The sequence below is a fragment of the Alligator mississippiensis genome, chromosome 9, assembly GCF_030867095.1.
Source record: "Alligator mississippiensis isolate rAllMis1 chromosome 9, rAllMis1, whole genome shotgun sequence".
NCBI lineage: Eukaryota > Metazoa > Chordata > Crocodylia > Alligatoridae > Alligator > Alligator mississippiensis.
In genome coordinates this window covers 22,960,855-22,981,005 of record NC_081832.1, presented here as the reverse complement: position 1 = coordinate 22,981,005, position 20,151 = coordinate 22,960,855, and the positions used below count along the sequence as shown (strand labels likewise).

Here is a 20,151-nt window from a genome sequence, read left to right as displayed (position 1 = left end):
GTTAAACACGGTTGTTTAAATAAACCTTCTCCACAATTTAACCCAGAAGTCTCTAGAACCTTTTTTCAGATCCGGCTGACTATTATCGGGCCGCGACATGCATCCCACCTACAAGCTCCAGCCCAGATCAGGACCCCAGTATATCAGGCACTGTGCAAACACAGTGGCACATGCTCCCCACCCTGGGGATTGTGTAGTCTAGTTAGGACAATGTAAGGGTGGGAAGAGAGGCAACAGCACAAGGAAATAACTTGCACAAGGTCACTAAACAGGTCACTGGCAGAGCCTGGAACAGAACTCAGTTCTCCCCCGTCCTGGTACATTAGCCTACCCACGGACCAGGAGGCCTCTTTAATCTCCTTTCTGAAATGCTTAACATGTTTGTGGACATGCTGAGAACCTTAATGTTTAGTAGTTCTGAAGGTTGAAAACATTTGTTGCTAAATCCAGGCTCCGAGCAGGGGGGCTTGAATATGCACTGACTGGTCAGCATGCCACGCAGTAACCTGCCATGGGCAAACTCCTACAGATAGAGCCAAGGGGAAAAATGGCTCTTTCCTGTGCGGCTGCCTGAGGGGGCTCTGAAAGGCATGATAGAGTGCAATGAGGGAAAATACCTGTGTATAAAATATCAGAGTAAAATCCTCATAAGGGGAAGAATCTGAGAGGACATTTACCTGAAGCCCACGCTGAGCTCCACTGTCTCTGGGACCTGGGTCACTCCAACTGGGAATGGCCTCTGGATTCTTAGCATTTAATTGCATTCTGGGCTCCTCCAGGACTATCTCACTAGGCCCTAAATGTCCTGTGCTCTGTTATTGTGCCCAGTCAACTGAGAAGTAAGATTCCCAACCTTATTCCACAAATTGGGCTGCAATTAAGAGAGGATGCTTGTACAGAGAGGGACTGGGTCAGCTCCTCTGCTGGGGTAACTTGGCACAGCTTAATTTCATGCCTTTTTACTCCAGGTAATGATGTAGCCCATAATCTCTAAGGTTATAAAAAGCAAGTGTGAATAGAAGTCAATTAGACAGACTAGCCAGAGATGGAATCACATCAGCCTCCAGACAGACAACAGCTGTACAGTGCTGCTACTGTGCCCCCTCCCCATTCCCTTGCAATACACGCAATATTTTAGAGCTAAAAGTGGAAAAGAGTTTCCTTTGGATGTTGGCATTTAAAGAAGGGAGAATGGAATTAGTCACATTAGGACAGGGCTGGATTACAGCAAGAAGATAACAGAAGCATGCTTTTAGCACCTCTGTTGGAAATCATAAGGAGCAGGAACCAGCATTTTGCCAAATAAAAAAGTTGTCATTGATTTTTTTTGTCCAGTCATTTCTTTTTAAGTTTAAAAGTATTCCTTGTAGAGACAGTGGATAATAAGAAAGGCGAAACATCATGCTGCTAACACAGGAGCTCTCGACTTGCCTGCTTTTACCAAGGAGTAAAGTGAATGAAAGCCCCATAAGGAACATTAGATCACAACAGTTATTAGGTCTTATTAAGAGAATACGCCTGTTAAACAAAACACATCTACTCAGCATGAACTTCTATCTACAACGTATGTGAGGAGCCCTTCCCAAAGGATGCCTACTAATAAAATAAAACTATAAAGGTCCCAAATGAGCATATGCCATGGCTGTATAATGTGTCTAACAGGTCCCCGCTGGATTATAAATTGGAAGTCTTTTTAAAAAGTTCGTAAGGCTCACATTGACGATCAACAGCATCTTAAGTGTTGCTTTTTTAACATTGTAAAGTGGCTATTAATGAAAACAAAGTACACATCACTACACAAATGGAGTTTGCTTAGTGCAGAAATGGGAGAGCTGCACAGGCCTGGCAATATGGCATTTCCCATGTATAAAACATCTTTTCTCCTTCGAGTCCTTGCCTTTGCCTGCTGGCAGCTTCTCTCTTCCCTGCCAAATCCTTTCCAGAAACCAAAGCCTCTATCAAGTTCACTTCTTCAGCAAGACATACGGTGTCTATCAGGACATTGCAAGGCCTGTGCACATGATGAAGTCTGCATATTATGAGTAGTTCTACCAGGCCCTGTACTGAACCATTCATTAGTATTGAAATCAAGGGAGCTACACCAGCCATGGTTCTGGCCCATTGACTTCAATGGGACTGCTGAGAGGGACTAAAATTAAGCAGCAGACTTTGCAGATTCAGGGCTCAAAGCTAATACAAAAAGAACGAACGAATGGTAGGACAGGGCAACAGTTTCCAGTTCCAGAGCGTTCCTAGTTCCTTGCACCTAGGGTTGCCCACATGGCTGGCAACACTGGATGCTCTGCTGTCACCAGAAATTAACTGTTTTTATAATAAGGGGGGTAGTATACTGCCCTGTCCCTTCTCCAAGGCAAAACTTATCAATCAATAAATGACTAAATTCATACCGGCTATGAACTGCCTGCCCAGAGGAGTTTTCCATCTATTGACTTCTCTGTGAAATCCTATGAAATATTAACTTTTGTTTCTACCTAGAAGAACTTTTACGATCTTTTCTCCGATGCCTGATGAAGGGTGTTTGTGCCCGAAAGCTTCCAATTAAAGATTTTTTTTCCTAAAATCTTGTAGTAGAGATGATATTTTTAATAGACCAACAAGTCCCAGTTGCCTTTTCCTCTAGACCAATATGGCTACAACCTGGATACCTAAATTATGAGGTCACACTTTCAGTACCTTAGCAGGTCAGTATCACATTGTGCATAGGTACTCATGCAAACTTAACTGTCCTTTCCCGATTTGATTTCCTGTGTAACCTCTTTTTGATTTGGGTTCCCCCCCCCCAAGATGGAAGTTCCTGGAGTTCATTTTTAAAAAGGCAATTCTAGGATCTGATCTATTACAACCCCCTGCCCAAGAAGCTTCAATTCATCCACTGTACACAGAAAAATTCATGTGAAGAGAGACAAAGGACATTTTACTTTAAAGGGGTCACAGTTAAAATACTAAATCCAGGTACAGCAGGAGCTTCTATTTGCTCTGCTTATAACACAAGGACAAGACAACAGCCAATGAAATTCAAAGGAGGCAAATTTAAAACTTATTTAAAAAAAAAAAAAAAAAAAAAAGGAAATGAATACCTCTCCAGTAGAGCGTGCAATCAGACTACCATGCACCTTGTCAACAGAGTGTTCTCATGTGCAGAAGAATCAAAAGTACAGTATATTAGGATTTACTAAGGCATTGGGAAAGCCACAGAACCTTCCACTTCAGTAACTAAGTCAACCTCCACTTTTTGAAGGCTAGGAAAAGTCCTTTCCCCCAGACAGGTTACAAGGTTTCTTGTGACAAATCTAATAGTAGACTCTGGACTAGAAGGACCATTGATCTGATCCAGTCTGGCAATGTGTACCAGAAGCCATAGTATTTAGACATGCAGACTGTCATTTTTTTTAACTACACAAGCCAGTGAATTAGGGTTCAAAGTGCACTTCATTGTTTATGCAATGAGGCAAGGCTCCTAGGGTTTGCTACCTTGTCCAAGTACAAGTCTTATGCATTGAACAAGACGACCTCCTATGAGCTCTAAGTCAACTAGACACACCCTCCAAACTGTCCCTTTGCTCATATCACTTTCAAGAAGTATCCAAATAGCTTGTATTTGTATCTTGCCTGTGCAAAAGTCACAGCATTTTAATTAAAGCCAGAACATGCCAAAGCATTCCTCTGCTTCAGAGAGGGCCATTTCCCTCACATATGGCAAATAGCAGGCACCAAACATTTTGGTCATAATATAGTTTGCTTTAGAGAATGATTCTCGTAAGTATTCTCCCCCACCACTTTGTTGCTGTTATTATTTGCTCAGAAATTTTCAGGCACCTTTAAGCCAAGAGCAAACTTGGACATATGAGGTGGCAGTTACGTGAAGTTGAGCAACTGAAGACCAGAGGAGTTATAAAGAAAACATCTGAACCTTCCAAGTATAGCACTACCTTAGTACACAGACCCTGAGCTACTATGAAACAATAAAGAATAACCCTCAACAGAGTCCAGCTGGAGAAACACTCCTGCAGGGACAAAAGCCTGCAACCAGCTCAAACAAAAAGTAAGCTTACCAGGTCCCAGAGAAGGTCAGTGCCACATGGAGATCAATTCCAACTTGGTGCAGCTCTCTCCTTCTTGCCAGCAGCTCTTATTAAATTATTCTTGAGAACTCATGGCTCCTGCTTGCAGTCAGAACGAATTGCTGTTTTGCGGGATTCCTCATAGCACATGGATGTTTCCAAAGCAAGAAAAGGTTGGCTCTTTCCTCACATGAGATCTCTTTTGCAAACCTAGTTCTCAGTAAATACCACATTTACTTTCCTGGCAAGGACAGTCTATTCACATGAATATATACAAAAACCTCCCACCAAATGTAGCCGCACCTAATCGCCAAAACAAATCTTCCAAGGTTTCCCCACACCATCATTTTCACACTATGTAGCCCCAAAGCAGACAAAATCAAGGGGTTTTTTAATTTAAAAAAATTGGTGCCTATTTAGATCGTATTTTTAAAAAACATGATCTAAATAAGTTTAAAAATCACTCATTTAGAAATTAACTTGATAAATTATATTGAGTCCTAAAATTGCCATCATCTACTCAAATTATTTAAGCAAAGATGCTCCAGAACCCCTCAAGTCTGAATGAGCTAAACATACTGCCCTTTGAAGATATGCTCTGAATTTTGGGGAAAATAATCTTAATTTCTAAGCTCAACTCAAACTTTATAAACACATCTGTGTGGCTGCATCTTTCTTCAGAAAAATAATGACAGTGTAGCAATGAAACATCAGATTCAAATCAATGTTTTTCTTGCTGGCTGGTTTCAATGTCACCCAGGTTTAAACTAGCTCTGATTTACAAGCAACCCTTGGAATTAAATGCTCCTTTCACCAGCATTACCAAGTCTTGCAAGAAAAAAAGGTGCACTGCATTTAAAAATAAGCCCACCCCATTTCAAATAGAGGCTTATCAATCCACAGTTCTCAAAAAAATTAAAGCAACTTTTAAAAAAAGCAAGTCCAATTCCACTTCTTATAAGCGGAAGTGGCAACACTGCCTTTCACACCAAGCTGTCTCAGAGAAAAGGTGGTACTAGCTGGTCATCATACTCCCCTAATTGGATACTGGAGACAGCTGTATCCTCCACGCCCCACCCCTGGGCTTCAGGGTGTGTCTTTTACATCTATCTGTTCTTGCATAGGAAAGAAAAAAGGGGCTTTAAACCCTGTGGGTTACAAAGGGAGCAATATGAGTCCCCAGGAGTCTTCCCTGTTCTGTTCATGATTACACTATATGAACACGGGCTCCTCCTCTGGGGGACATATCCTGACATCCATCTCTGCTCTTAAAAGTTTGGGTTTTGTAATGATGTGATAGATGATTTCACTGCACTTGCTTAAATGTATGGACTACATCAGAAGCAGATCTATGAATGGAACCCAGGGGTTCTACTGTTTCAGGATGTGGTTTTAGACTGCTGCCCCAGAATTACCATTTTTAAATAGGGCTATTGAAATAGCTTGCACAATGGCAGTGAGGTTCTGCCGCAGCTTAGAAATTAACCCTGTATCAGAGTTTGCCTTGCATCATCTCCACCTGCTCTGCCCCTGCCAATCTGAGACTTGTCAGTGGTCAATTCAGCTCGCAAAGATGCTGTAAGGGATGTGAACATAGCCTCTTTGTTTCCAGTCCCTGGGGAATCACAAAATCCTCCAAACCAAGGTTGAGGAACACTACTGCAAACAGGAGATAAGCAATTGGGAAACAACGCACACTTATCCTCCCCTCCACCAAGCACCTCACCAGCAAAGCTTCAGCAGTGCAACCTATTTCTGCAGCAGCTGAGTCTTAGTGGCAGCTTTTCTCCTCATGTAGATGTAAAACCCTCCAAGCAACTTAAGCACACCCACAGCAGGTAGAGGAGATACCATGTTAAACAGCTGAGTCCAAAACATAAGCTCTAGAGAGAGATACATGGACTTTTGGTATTGATTACTCCAACGCTTTTGGAGTTTTGGTGGTTGCTGTGTGGCTCCTTTACTAGCTCTTAATGAGGCCCCTAAGGTGCTTCTATCTTGCAGAGGCCTCTGAAGAGTCCAGGAAACCATCTGTTAATCAGAGGCTGCTGAATGATCAGGCTGTTAGTGAGCCTTCCCCAAAACATGCTCCAATTCCACAGTATAATTTGTACCATACATGCCTCAGTGGGGCTGAACAGCAATTGCAGGACTAGTGAAGTCAACCTCTAGTTCTCTTCTGTCAGAGGCAGAAGACAGTAATACAGTGTGCAAGGGGGAGGGGGGCCCGTAAGAAGGTACACCGAGCATCTCTCAAGGGAGAACAAAACTAGCTTTGGAATTCTACCAGATCACTTCACACAGGAGCCCCCATCCACTTCACACACCACTAAAGCAACCGGTGAACAGGTTAAATTTCATGTTGTAGGTACCTTTGCAGCTAGATAACCTGGCATGCTAGGACGCAATGGAAACCTTTATTTCCGCTTTCAGAAAAAGAGTTAGGACTCTCCACTCCATTTTCTTCAAGCTGTGTGCTAACCTCCCTTCCAAAGGATCTGCTGGACAGAACCAGTCAGTGTTTACTGCAAGCACTGATATAAAGGAAGAATTCACTAAAAAGGCACATGGAGATAGATGTATAATGGCAACCAGAGGCAACATGACCATCATTAAAAGAGATAATGTAAAGGCTACAGTACAGAAGACAGCATTTTCAAAGGCAAAAACTAGCAATGAGGTGCTACTGCCATTTTGTCTTCGAGAATCTTCTAAGCCAAAATACTTTCTAAATATATTTTTTAAAATCCTTCTCCCACTTTTTAGATTAGAAGATCTTTGCAACAGAAAGTTACTTTGTGTAGGTATGTTCATAATGGGATCCCAATGCCATTCAAGGTCTTCAGGCACTACTGTAATGCAAGTAATAAATGCTACGCAGAACAAAAGCTGCCTAAGACAACTTGGACAGACAGGCTAGATGGAGGGATCATTACTCATCACTGCTGAAATTAAGCAACTGGCATTAGCCCACCTGAAAACAGAGAGACAGAAATGGACTTTATGTTTCAGGCAGATGGAGAGGAGGTGGAATCATAAGGGAAGATACATGCTCAGACAGAGCAAAATGTGCAATTTGTGTTTCTATCCAATTTTACCTGTTTAAAAAAAAACAGATTGACTTGAGAGTGACAGGCGAAAGGAAAATTATTTTTTTCTTCCTTCCTCCATCTGGAACGTGCACAGGTGCTACAGCAGAGACAGAGATTCTGTTTTCATGAACCTAAATTAGCTTGATTCATATTTTTAAATTTGCAGAGTGGAGGAAGGCAGAGAGAAACTCTTTTTGGTTTTAGACCGTTACAGTAGGTGGGCTTTTCAGAGTTAAGGGATAGTCACTGAACACAGAAGAGTTTGGTCTAGCAAACAGTCTAACAGTGGTGATTAGCAAAAGATAGTGCAGAACTACTTGCTCCTGGACATACACTTGCAGGTTCTTCATTGTACATACACATCCTCCAGTGGACACTGATAGACCAGCAGGGTTTGCTACACAGAAGTAACAGCCCCCTCCCCCCCTTTCAGGAATGTGTCACAATTCCCTGTGAGTGACAGCAACTCGTGGCAACCAAATATACCACATTGAGTCAAGTACCTTGGTCTGCAGAATGATGCTCCACAAAGCAGAAAGCAGCTTTCCAGGTGTTCTACTGACAGTTCAACACTCAAAATACTGCTAGTCACAACCCTAATTTGCAAGTGATTCAGCAATCAACACAACATATGCTATACATCATTAGTTTCTCATAATGTGCACGCAGTGATCTGGGAGCAGGGCTGCTACCAATGCACAATTTATCCATCTTAGAAACAAACACCCATAGGACAGGGAGCAGTGACATTTTGCTCTCTATGTTGCTGGCTGAAAAGTTGTTGACCTGAGGATAAAGATTAAAAAAAACCCAACATATTTCTAGCATGTAGCATAACATCACATCAAAACTAACAGAGCTAGCAAATAAACAAAGGAGTATTGAAAAGATGGAGAGACCATAGCACATGATATAGCCACCCTGCTCAGTATCCCTCAGTTAAGAAATTTGCCAGGGAAGTGTTCTTCCCCACTTTCACTTAAGGGTATAAAGGGAATGGGGCCTTGCAAAGTCCCAAAGTAGCCAGAACAGCTCTGGTCCTTCTGCTTGGTAATTAAAAATTATCAGGTCTGTCTAAACAAAATGAAGTAATGTCTGATGAAAGCTCTTGAGTGCTGCGGGTAATTTGGGCAAAAGGCAGCTGCAGGGGAGCGTTTTTTGTACTTAAAAGTAACTGAAGCACTTTAACATGAGAGAAAGGGAGAGGAGAGCAAAATTGATGGATGCAGCATAAAAGGTAATGAAATGAAGTTAAGGAAATATTTAGGCAATAAATTTTGTAATGATAAGAACATTAGATAAGAAAGCTCTTCGATAAGAAACATCTTCCAAAAGGCCATGTGGGAGCTTCATTACTTGACCATTTAAACTAGACAGGAAAAATCACTAGACAAGAGCAAGATGGCTACGTCCCTCATTATTTGAGAGTATCATTAGAATTATAGAAAGGGTTGGAAGGGACCTCAGGTCATCTAGTCCAACCTCCTCAAAGCAGGACCAGCCCCAACTAGATCATCCTGGCCTCACCAGTGCTGAATAGAGGGGAATAATCACTTCCCTTGACCTATTGGCAATACATCTACCAATGCAGCCCAGTATGTTGTTAGCCTTCTTTGCAAGAAGGGCACACTGTTGGCTCATGTTCAGCTTATTGTCCACTGTAACCCCCAGGTCCTTTCCTGCAGAGCTGCTGCCCAGCCAGTCAGCCCCCAGCCTGTACTGGTGCATGGGATTGTTCAGTCCTAAGTGCAGGACTCTGCACTTGTCCTCGTTGAAGCTCATGAGATTCCTTTTGGTCCAATCCTCCAATTTGTTTGGGTCATTCTGAATCCTAGCCCTACCCTCCAGCGTGTCTACTACCAAGCTTTGTGTCATCTGCAAACTTGTTGAGGGTGCACTCTATGCCATCTTCCAGTACTGTATCACATACCCACTTTTAGACAACAGGCTTTTTGTTACATTGTACCATGCTTATATACCTCCTCAGTATAAGTGGTCCTTGAATGAGACACAATCATTGATATTTTGTTCCAAGGTGATGAGTACAATAATTCTGACAGACCTGACAGGCACTGAACAGTAACATACTACCTTATACCTTGGCAGAAATAATTCACACACAAAACTCTGTTTTTCTAAAAAAAAAAAAGCAAGATTTATTTTGACCTGTGAAAAAGACTAACAAGCAAGTTATCTTGTTAGACAGACACACCAAATTCCTGAAGGAGGCTAATAATCGAGCAAGAAACAAGCAAGTTGAATGACTACTAAATCCCTACACAGTAGGGATTCTCATGTGGAAAAAAAAAAATCAACTCAGTATTACAATCCAGAATACATATTACAGGGCAACAAGGCAGGGATGCATCTAACGGATTTCAAGCTATTTTACAGCATTTTCATTGCTCTGAATGAACTTCAGAGTTTCCACGAGATGGTTACCAATTAACAGCAAAGAAATTTTACATGAAGATTTGCAACAATGCCATAAACTGCAAGGACACAGACAGTGATGAATATCTGACCTTCTCATGACTGCTTTTTTGCTTTGGCTACGAGGTGGTATCCAATCAATTTCTGGTTACCAAGCTGTAAAGATTCTCTCACGTCAGGCTAGACAGGCTCAGACTCTCTGCATTGTATAAGTTGGCAATACCTGGATAAAGATACCAATTACACTGGAGGAACAGGATATATTAGTTTTAGAAGTGTGGAATGGAAGCATTTTAATGCAGGTCATTTTTTTTTGTTACAACATACTTCTGCAAAAAATAAAATAAGAAGCATTACAATCCTGCACACTGTTTCTCAATGGTTAGTTACGCTCCCATAGATGGGAGCCCTGATGATCAGAAAATAATTCCTTGATTTCTAACTTTGGGATAGGCCGGAGAAGGATGTAGTGATCACAGGTCAGTTCAGCCACCCCTAATTCTAAAGGTGTCAAACTGAAACACAAGCTCCAGATTCTTAAATACAGATATTTCCACATGGAGTTTTCTGTGGTCATTCAACAACCTGGTTGACTCCATGAAAGGAGGTGCTGTAGAAGAACTAGGTAAATGTACATCATTAGAATACTCGAGAAGTAACCAAGATGCATTTCACTGCATGGATATTCTCTGTTTCAGCAGCTCCTGGAACCACGAGGAAATCCATGGGGGAGAAAGCTATGTCCTGGAGAGCAAATATGAATCGTTGCAAGGCATCCCAGATACATGTCTATCATGAGAGGAGGAATCGGCTGAAGGCTGCGAGGTGTGTTTCACAGAATGAGATACAGATTTTTCAGAAATTGGCAAGTTTGGAAAGAGGGATGAGGAAAAAGAGAAATGGTTGGTTGTAAGAGAGATTTTGCTCATTCCAATAATGCTCCTTCTGGCAGTTCCACTACCACTGGAGCGCAGTCATCAGGCTCTGCATCAAAGTCCCATTTGAACTTCTTAGTTAGGTGGGCCTTAAATTTTTCTGCCTTTTTCCTTAGTGTCCTGTCCATTGCAGTGCTGCAGGTGTAGGAAAAGAAGACCTAAAATAACAGGTTAGATGTCAGTAAATATACAGAAGGGGCAAAAACTGCAGGTTTCTCCTGCCTTGACTGAAGCCAGTGAGGCTGGCCTGAGAAGAACTTCTGAGTTGTTTCCAAATGGCTTTGGAGTTACAAGCAGGTCCTATCATTTCCATCTTCACGCCACAGCCTGAAGGAATACTCTGCCTTCACTCTACCATCCCCATTAGACCATATCAGGGCTGGTAAAACTGAATCATGGTTACCGTTTTTAAATCTTAAAAAGCAGAGGAATGAGAGTGAGGAGCATGGATTCAAATAAAGGTAGGGAAGTTATTAAACATACATGGTGGGATTTTTACAAGTGTTTACTTGGCTTGGACCCTGCATCTCTATAGCAAGCAAATGGCATGTGTGCTCTTATGTGACTTACTATGGTGCTTTTGATAATCTCAGTCACAAAAAAATAACAATGGAAGAAACTGCTGGCTCAGTAACTAGATGTTGAAATTCAAATCTCAGAAATCAGACAGCAACCATGAGAAATAGTTGCTGGCCTGAAGGAATGTGCACCATTGCAAAAGTCGGAACTGTGAACCTTCAAGCCTTATGTCCCTGTTTCTTTCTTATAAGACGAAATCAAATTCTCTTATATTCACTTGAGACCAAGCACTTTTCATGCCATGGTTTATAGCTAAAACAGAAGGGGCTGGGCAGCAGAGAGACATGCGTAACATCTCTCCCACTTTACATCAGAGAATCAAACATAAACACCTATAAAAATAAGGTTCCCTTAAGGGCAACTGGTCTGGCCATGAGATTACTGTGTAAGAGAAGGATAGGGACAGTTTTCTTTTTTTTTTTGTGGGGGGGGGTGAAGGTCGGGGAGAGAGTGTGCGTCACCTGGCATGTCCTATTGGCCAGCATATTTGGTTTCTTACTGTAACAAATATTTAAAAAAAATAAACTTCAGCTACTGTAGGCAGATGAAACAACCCCAAATAAGAACTACCTGCTGCATGACTAACAACTCACAGCATGTCTCCAAGTGTGACTTCTAATTCCAGTGAACAGGGTGAGGGGCCTGACCATGCTCCTTACATACAAGGCTCAATGAGAGGAGTGTACTAGAATTTTTCAATGTTGTAGCATGGGATTAAAGCACAGAAATGTTGGGAATCAACATCTTCATGGATAGGCAGAGTTCTCACCCAAAGAACTGCCTTGGAAGCTAGAGAAGTGAAGGGGGTCCCCTGTTTGGAAATCAAATTTCTAATCATGTACAACAGTCATTCCCCCCAAGAGCCTTGAGCATAGGTAGCATCAAACAGGAATAACCTTTAGGGAGGAAGTTTTTTAATAGTATCACAGAAATCATTAACTTCTCACACATTCACAGTTTTCCTTTAGCACTTCAGGTAGTTACGGCACCTGTGTCTGATTGATCAGGGCCTTCAAACAGAGCCCAGCTCTCCTGCTCGATTCTACCACCATGCTGAATTTGTGACTCAGAATTCACTTCTACAGCAAAAGGCTGATGTTATAAGCCAGGAATGTCCACCTGGCACTCCACAAGGGGTTGAATTTCAGCCATGGGGGATCCTCTGGCCACTATTTTCTTCATCACTCTGGCTCCTCCTCCCTTCTCTGGCTTTCACTGCCTGCCCCCCAGCTCAGGGGACAAGGCAGGGTGGGTGGCACAGCTCAGCACAGCCTGCAGTGTTGCGAAGTGGGAGAGCCTGCAGCCAAGGAAGTGGGGGGAAGCACCCTCCCATCTGTCCACACAGGAGAGTATATGGGTGAGGGAGCAGGGAGCTGCCCACCTGTGTTCAGGGGAGGGCAGGGGGTGCCACCTGCCCATGCAGCAATAGAGGAGTCTGCAGTCAGGGAGGTGAGTGGGAGCTGTGGCACCCAATGGTGCAGCCCCCAGCCACCAAGAAGTTGGACAGTACTTTTCTAAGCCAAAGAAAATGTCATTACAGGATTAAGTTGCAGGGAAAACTCCTTTGGGAAAAAGAAACCTCTTATTCAAGGGAGACCTTTAGATAGCAGGATACAATTCAGAAAACAAATGGCTAAAGTTCACTGTTTTGTACATAGCTATTTGCTTCTTCCTTGCTCAGTCTACTGTAAAACTGCCTCTTTAGAATAATAGAAAAGTAGATCAAGAAGAGACCTCAGGAGGTCATCGAGACCAGCCCCCTCAAGGCAGGATCATCCCTGTCAAGCACCTGTTTAACTTGCTCTTAAAAACTTCCAACTTCTGTGGGTGGCCTCTTCAAATGACTTAATGTTTCTATGTAAATAAGTATTTTTTAACAGAACTCTCCTATAAGAAGTGAGACTAGTGTTAAAAAGGACTAAAAATAAGGTTACTGGGATTTACAGTTATCCCTCTCAGGAACTTTCAACTCCAATATATAACTTTACAAGTCAAAAATTTTTTTTTTTTAATTGATGATCCTGCAAACTCAGGCTAGGGTATGAAAAAGGCCAAGCTGTGTTCTCTCTTAATATCACTGTTATCTACTTAAACTCTGCAATAAATGCTTGAGTAAAAGTTTCCATACAAAAAGTAAAGACTCTTGACACAATCACTGAACCATTGTGATGGACCTGATCTGAATTTTTTCAGTTCACAAAAATTTGTAAACATATTAATAAAGCATTGTGTTCAACTGATATATTTACAATATGAAAGCAATTTGGAAGCCTACCAGTGCCTCAATCATTATAATAAAATTAATTCTAAATACCAATATATTTTGGCATTTGATTTTGGTGTTTTTATCACAGAAAATGAAAGTTACCCCTGCCCCCTTCACTCGTCACTATGCGGATCCAGCTGCAGCTGTCCCCCCCACTGCTTTGTGGTGCTGAACAGCCCTGATATGCCAGTGCCCCTCAGTCCCAAGCCACAGCCTCACCAGCTTTGCTTGTGCTCCTGACCCGCAGCCCTCTCGTCCCCGCCAGGACCCCTCATTCCCAACCCACAGCCTCCTGCCCCCCTGCCCATCCCCAGCTGCCAGCGCTATGGGACCTGGTGGCTGCATCCTGCCCACTCCCTGCCCTGTAGGTGCCAGCTGCAGCTGGTTGGCAGCACTGAAGCACCACCTGCCATGTGCTGGAGGCGGCAGCTGCTGCAGCTGGAGCAGAGGGAGGAGTATGGAGCCTGGGTCCCTCCTCCTGCCTGCAGGCAGCATGGCTGGAGTGGAGCCCATGGGGACGTGGGGGATTGCAGGCTGCCTGCTGTAGGGCTCCCTGCTCTGCTGCCTTCCCCTGGGGGCCTCCATAGCCCAGCAGGTGGGACTAGGCATGGGAGGGCAGAGCAGTGAGATTTGCTGCCGTGCCACTAGCAACACAAGGAGTAACAGGCTGGGGGCGGGGGGATAGCTGTGCTGCCCTCACGTCCTCTCACTGCTTGTGTGCTGGGCCGTGGCTCTACCCTGCCACTGTGGCCCAGCCACCACCACTCCCATCAGACTGCCTGCACTGCCCCCCACCCTACCTCCCTTCTGGGGTAGAGCTGTGGCCCAGCATGTGAGGGGCTGGTGGTGGAGGAGGTGAGAGCAGCACCACTCCTCGCCCCCATTCCATTACTCCTCATGCTGCTGGTGGCACGACTGTTGCAGGGGTCCTGGCAGTGGCAGCAACAAGTCTCACTGCCCTGCTCTGCCCTCCTGCTCTAGGTCTTGCCTGCTGGGCCATGTGCCTGCTGTGGGCTCAAAAATCTAGAGGGGTATGTGCCCCTCCCCATGTCCCCCCTGGATGCATTGCCTATGCTCCACCCCACCACAGACTTACCTGCAGGGAGTTGCGGGAGCTGCTCTCCATCATGCTGCCTGGCTGCCACATGCACATGTGCATGCACACGTGCATGTGGTACCCCCAGCCTGTGATCAGCTTCCTCCTGCTCCTGGCATTCCCCTAGCCCCAAGCAGCCTCTTGCAGGCTGGAATACTGCCAGCCTGCAAGGGGAACGCCATAGTTTTCTACCTTTTTCTCCTTTAAAAGAGAGAATCCAGGTTTTTCCACAGCAAATGGAAAACCCAGATCCCTGGTGATCTGGAACAATCAACATGGATTCGTCCACAGCGGTCATGCTTGACCGCTGTGATTGCCTTCTAAGGCAAGGTGATGGGCTTCATGGATGGGGAAGGGTAGCAGATGTAATATACCCTGACATCAACAAGGCTTTTGACACTGTTGCCCGAGAGGGGTCCAGAGAAGGGCTGTGGATTAGGAGTGAGTGGGTCCCGAGAAGGGCCACCTGCATGATCAGGGACTTGCGCAGCAAGCCATATGAGAGGGTGAGGGATCTCAGACTCTTCAGCCTAAAGAAAATAAGGCTGAGAGGGGACCTGATTGCGGCTTACTGCTATATCAGAGGCGTACATCAGGGGCTCAGTGAACAATTGTTCACCAGGGCGCCCTGGGGGAAAACTAGAAATAATGGCCACAAACTCCTAGAAGATAGTTTCAGGCTGAACATTAGGAAAAACTTCTTTACAACTAGGGTGTCCAGACTATGGAACAAGCTCCCGCCCCGCAGAGGTGGTGCAATCATCTACCCTAGAGGTCTTATCCCAGCATCAATATAGACTTCTTTGCAGACTTCTTTCTTCAGGAGTATTTTTAAATTCTCAGAAGACAAACAATTGGATTCTAGTGAAACAAATTATTTTGAGCTTCAATTCATGCCAGGGGGGCGAGGAAGGTTCCTATTTGAAACTGCCAGTGCTCTAAGCTCATACAAGGTTTCGTTCCAACTTCCTCACATACAATATCATCCTGCCATCTAAGATGATCAAAATTAGTATCATCAGGCTTTTACTTATCACAAAAGCCGATCTTCTTTATGATGAACTAAATTACCCTTGCTCAAATCTACCCATCTCTGCACTGCTAGTAAGACCTTCCCTCTTTTAAGAAATTGCACTTGTGAAATTAAATTAATTGAGTTATACTGCACCAACCTCTAAAATGGATATGCTACACTGGCACAGAATGTTTACTTCACACTCATAAGGCCATGAGCCCTAACAAGATGTGGCACCTTGTAATAAGCCTTTTAAATTAGAGGACTGTAACACCTCATTCAGCCCTTTGAGATTTAAGTGGGGTGATTGCAGAAATAGCACACAGGCAATTAATTGAGAATCTATGACTGTATCCAAACTGGTAGTTAGGGTCAACTTTAGAGCCACCTTGAAGCCCAAACCCAACAGTTTATACTGGAAATCCCTATTTAGCAGTGGATGGTAGTCCAGCTGACACCTAAACCCCTTCTAAACTTCAGAGCTGAGGGAAAAGCAGCCTTACTTCTAGGACATCCCACTCTGGAGTGTTTTTGGAACAATGTACAAGAAGCATGGAAGTCTTAGTTGTAGGCTTTGAGGTAAAGCAGAGATGGGAAAGGGAAGTTCAAGTACCTAGCGCTGGATGAAGGAATGAAGGAAACCCCTTGAACATCAGTGTAGGTGTGCCCTCAGACCTTCATGCATACCATTTCACATGAAGTGAAAGGCAGTGAATCCCACCCCAATCTACATCCCCAGCCTCATCTGAATTTCATCCCATGTTATGTTTCCATCCTCATTCTCGTGAGATTTTTTCATACTACTGTTTTTCTGCAGAGGGTGGACTTACCTGTAGAGTGCTAGTTAAGAAGTTATCCTGGGAAACTATGTCCACAAAGAAGTCCGGTGGGATTTCACTGAGCTGGTGGTACAGGACAGAAATGAGGCTGGTGTAGAGAACTTGATACTTCCCTATGGCATCCTCTGACCTGCACAAGAGATTCAGGAGCTTTTTCCAGTGCTCAAACGCATCATACACATTCCCAATCAGGAAACAGATGAAAGCAAACTGCAATTCACCTGGAAATGCCCCACCGAGAAAAAAAAAAAGAGACAGAAAAGGACTTTAGTCAGTGAATCAAAGTGAAAGAGGCACATGCAGCCCTTGACAGCTATGCAGATTTGTGCATACACTAGTAAGGTTGGCCTTTTTCCAGCACACAAAGAGATTCTTCTGATCCCAATGGTTGTGCTACAGTAACAATTGTCAGTCCTTCAGACATTGATTGCTTCCCACTCCTTTGTTATGTGACTAGGAAACAAGCATACTGCAATCAAAAAAGGACATGTTTAGCACAGCCGTTTACTGTGGAGAGCCACTTTATCATCAAATAGAATCAGAGAGTAACGTTGCTGTGAAGTGACTTCCAGACACTTGGATATGGTATTGTCTGTTTTATTGTTATAAAACGCTGTTACCTACAATTATCACACTACAAAAATGGAGGCATTACATCCTCCTGTGATCCCTATCCTCTTGGCTTTCCAAAGCCTGTGCTTCCAAGGAGGGCAACAGGACAAACGAGGCTGCTACTGTAACTACAATATGGTGTGGGTACCGCCAGATGAGCCAGACAATCAAAACAAGAAAACGATAACTAATATGTACAGCATAACTAACGTGAGCAGTATACTGTGTACTACTCCTGATCAAAATTAAAAATTGCCCAATGTTTAGACTCGTCTTGTTTGTGAGAATTATCAACATCTAACACTATCCAGTGCTTTACGAGAAACAATTAACTTGCAAGTAAACTAGCTTTTTTTTAGAATAGGAGTTGCCAACATTTGCTGGCAAAGAGCCAGAGTGACCCAGTTCAGGGCTAAGCTGGGCTGGCACTAGGACCTGGCTGCATCTACCACTTTTCCCTGCCATCCTGCTGTGGCACAGGGAAAGCTCCCCCTCACCAAAGTCCTCAGTGCCCTACTGCAGTGCTGTGTGAGCAGAGCTGTTCCTCCGCCACAGCCACAGCTTCACAGGCCACAGATCAGCAGCCCCTGTCCTAGAACATTCCACACTATGATTCATAAAGGCAGAAAATTAACAGGAAAAAAGAAGAAACAAGAAATTGATATGAAATATCAACCATCTAGGGAGGTATCCAGGTTGTAGCCATATTGGTCTAGAGGCAAAAGGAATCAAAATTTGTGGCAGAGGTGGTATCTTTTATTAGACCAACTAGATATTTGCAAAAAAAATTCTTTATTTGCAAGCTTCTGGGCACAGGCACCCTTCGCTAGGCATAGGAGATTGCAAAGATAGTAAAAGTTCTCCTAGGTAGAAATGAAAATTGATATTTCATCATTTAGGGATTTATCCAAAGGATAACAATGCCGTCCCTGCTTGGTTTCACAGTCCTCATACAATGCCACCAAGGAAAGAATATTCAAACAACTTCTGATACAACAAGGATTTATCATTGTTTCCACTGGAATTAGCAGGTAATTAAAGCACTGCCACTGAGGGACACCAGCTGGCAATTTCTAATGTGTCGCTAAATAATGTATGATACATTGTTCTGTACAGTATTTACTCAAAGCTTTCTGCACAACCCCCAAATCCTACCAGAAGAGGTCACCAGCAGTGCACAAGCATCACTTATTCCCAAGTCTTTCAGCCTCTGCTGTTTGAACACAAGAGATGAAAAGCTACCATATTCAAGCTATTATGCAGATGAAAATGGACTGCATTAAAGTGGTGATTTAAAGAGACCACATTTAGATAGCTGCTTATAGCTTCCTGCTCTGTGCCCTCACTGCTGAATTTGCGGCTCCTCGGTTCTAATCCTCAAAGGGAATTTACAAAACACTTTTCACAGATGAACCTGTGAACTTTACTTCATCAACCTCCTATTTACAAAAAGCACAGACTAAATATAAACATTGGATTTATGACACATTATAACCTACTTGACTTCCGACTCCCCAAACGCCTCTCTACTATTTACCTGCTACATTCATTCATTCCCCCCCCCACTGACTCCTCAATTTACATTTTCATTGACTATCTGTCTTGCCTGCAGATCAGCCTCTGGCCTCTTTACTATTCCTTCCATCCAGGAAGAGTGCATACAAACTGCAGGTGCTTCCTCAGCCTGAAGAAGAGTTTTTAAACCCGAAAGCTCACTGATAAAAAGTTTTCCAACTATTTAAGTTGGTCTAATAAAAGATATCACATTCACCCAAAGAACCTTGTCTGCCGGCTCCTCACTGGCATTTTTCATGGCTTTCAGCAGCAGACAGTAAGCGTGTGGGGGCGCAGAGCAAGGAGGGATTGCAGCAGCAGGGACAGGGGACTGGCACAGTTTGCAAGCACCCAGCCTGCTGCCACCGCTTTGAAAGAGTGCCAGCCCCTGGGCCCAGTGATTCCCCGACAAAGCCACAGGCTGAGTTCCTGGCACAACAGGTACAGGGGGACATCCCCCCCCCCTCCGCTGCTCATGCTGGCAAAGAGTTAGTTACGGGAAACTCTCTCACTCACCCAGCACATCCTCAGGTTTGCTGGAGTATCGCTTGTTTATGACGGTTTCCAGAGCGTAGCTGAGATCCATGTTGTGCCTGGTGATTTCCTCAGGGGTCGCGCCGTCGGGGTACATCTGCGTCGGCACCTCCGTGAACCGAATCTCGGTGCCCGCTTTGGGCTTCATCTCGGGCAGCCGGGCCAGGCCCTCGGCATAGCTCTTGCACTCGGTGTCGTAGGGCGGCCGGTTCTGCTCAGCCCGGTCCTTGGCGTGCGTCCCCGCCAGCACCGGCAGCACCTCGGAGAAGGCGCAGACCTGGCCGCTCTCGGGCTGCAGCGTCTGCATCACCGCCTCGCTGATGCAGCTGCTGAGCGACACCCACTTCTTGAGCGTGTCGTAGGGGTAGGGGCCCAGGAACGGGTCCATCTCCAGCAGGTTGGCCCGGATCGCCTCGCTCTGCTCCGCGGGCGCCGGGCTCAGGTCGACCAGCTCCGTGGCCGGGTCCCAGCGCAGCACGCGCAGGTCGCGGCGCCGCAGGCTGAGGAAGAAGCCGGTGCGCGGCCCCGAGGCGCCGGCGTCGCGGCGGTCCACGGAGCTGTAGTGGAAGAAGTGGACGCCCGGGGGGATCATCTTAATGCCGCGGAAGCGGGGCCCCACGCTCCACGTCTTGTAGTCCACGCCGAGCTGCGTCCCCTCCGGCACCCCCAGCACCACCACTGCCGCGCCCTCCGCGAACAGCCGCCGCGCCCGCTCCGCCTCCATGCCCGGCTCCGCACGCACTCACGCACGGAAGCGAGCCCCCGGCTTCCGCTGAGCCGGCGACTTCCGGCGGGTCCGGCCGCGAAAGCACCGGGCGGCTCCTGCGGCCGCGCGGGAAGGGCCGGGCTCGGTCTCCCGGCGACACGGCGGTGGCCCGGGCCTCGCCACCGGGGGCGCGTCACAGCCTGCCCCGGGCGCGCTGGCAATGTTGTCCACGACGGCCCGGAGGAATGGGGCTGAAAGGGCGAGTCCATGTTACTCTTTGCCCCCCAGCCCCGCGCTGCTCCGTTAGCGAAGCTGTCAGCCCCGGGTGAATTGCAAGGGCTCAGTGCGCCCGTCCCCGAGGAGGCAGCGTGGGAGCCCCCGCTCGTTTCATGGGGCCACTGAATGCCT

General features: G+C 45.2%; 1 protein-coding gene across 1 annotated transcript; it reads right to left on the bottom strand.

Annotated features, from left to right (window-relative positions):
* Positions 1-9,304: 9,304 nt before the first annotated feature.
* Positions 9,305-19,792, bottom strand: AAR2 (AAR2 splicing factor). The gene is made up of 3 exons (XM_006276564.4): positions 19,020-19,792; positions 16,329-16,558; positions 9,305-10,700 (listed from the first exon to the last, which is right to left on the bottom strand). The coding sequence occupies exons 1-3, from the start codon at positions 19,759-19,761 to the stop codon at positions 10,533-10,535; spliced, it is 1,140 nt and encodes a 379-aa protein (XP_006276626.1). The 5' UTR covers positions 19,762-19,792; the 3' UTR covers positions 9,305-10,532.
* Positions 19,793-20,151: the final 359 nt, after the last annotated feature.

Coding starts and splice junctions, on each gene's coding strand:
- AAR2 (XM_006276564.4), bottom strand. CDS start 19,761: ATGGAGGCGGAGCGGGCGCGGCGGCTGTTCGCGGAGGGCGCGGCAGTG. Junction 16,559..19,019: donor CAAACCTGAGGATGTGCTGG/GTGAGTGAGAGA, acceptor GGGCATTTCCAG/GTGAATTGCAGTTTGCTTTC. Junction 10,701..16,328: donor TCTTAACTAGCACTCTACAG/GTAAGTCCACCC, acceptor CTGTTATTTTAG/GTCTTCTTTTCCTACACCTG.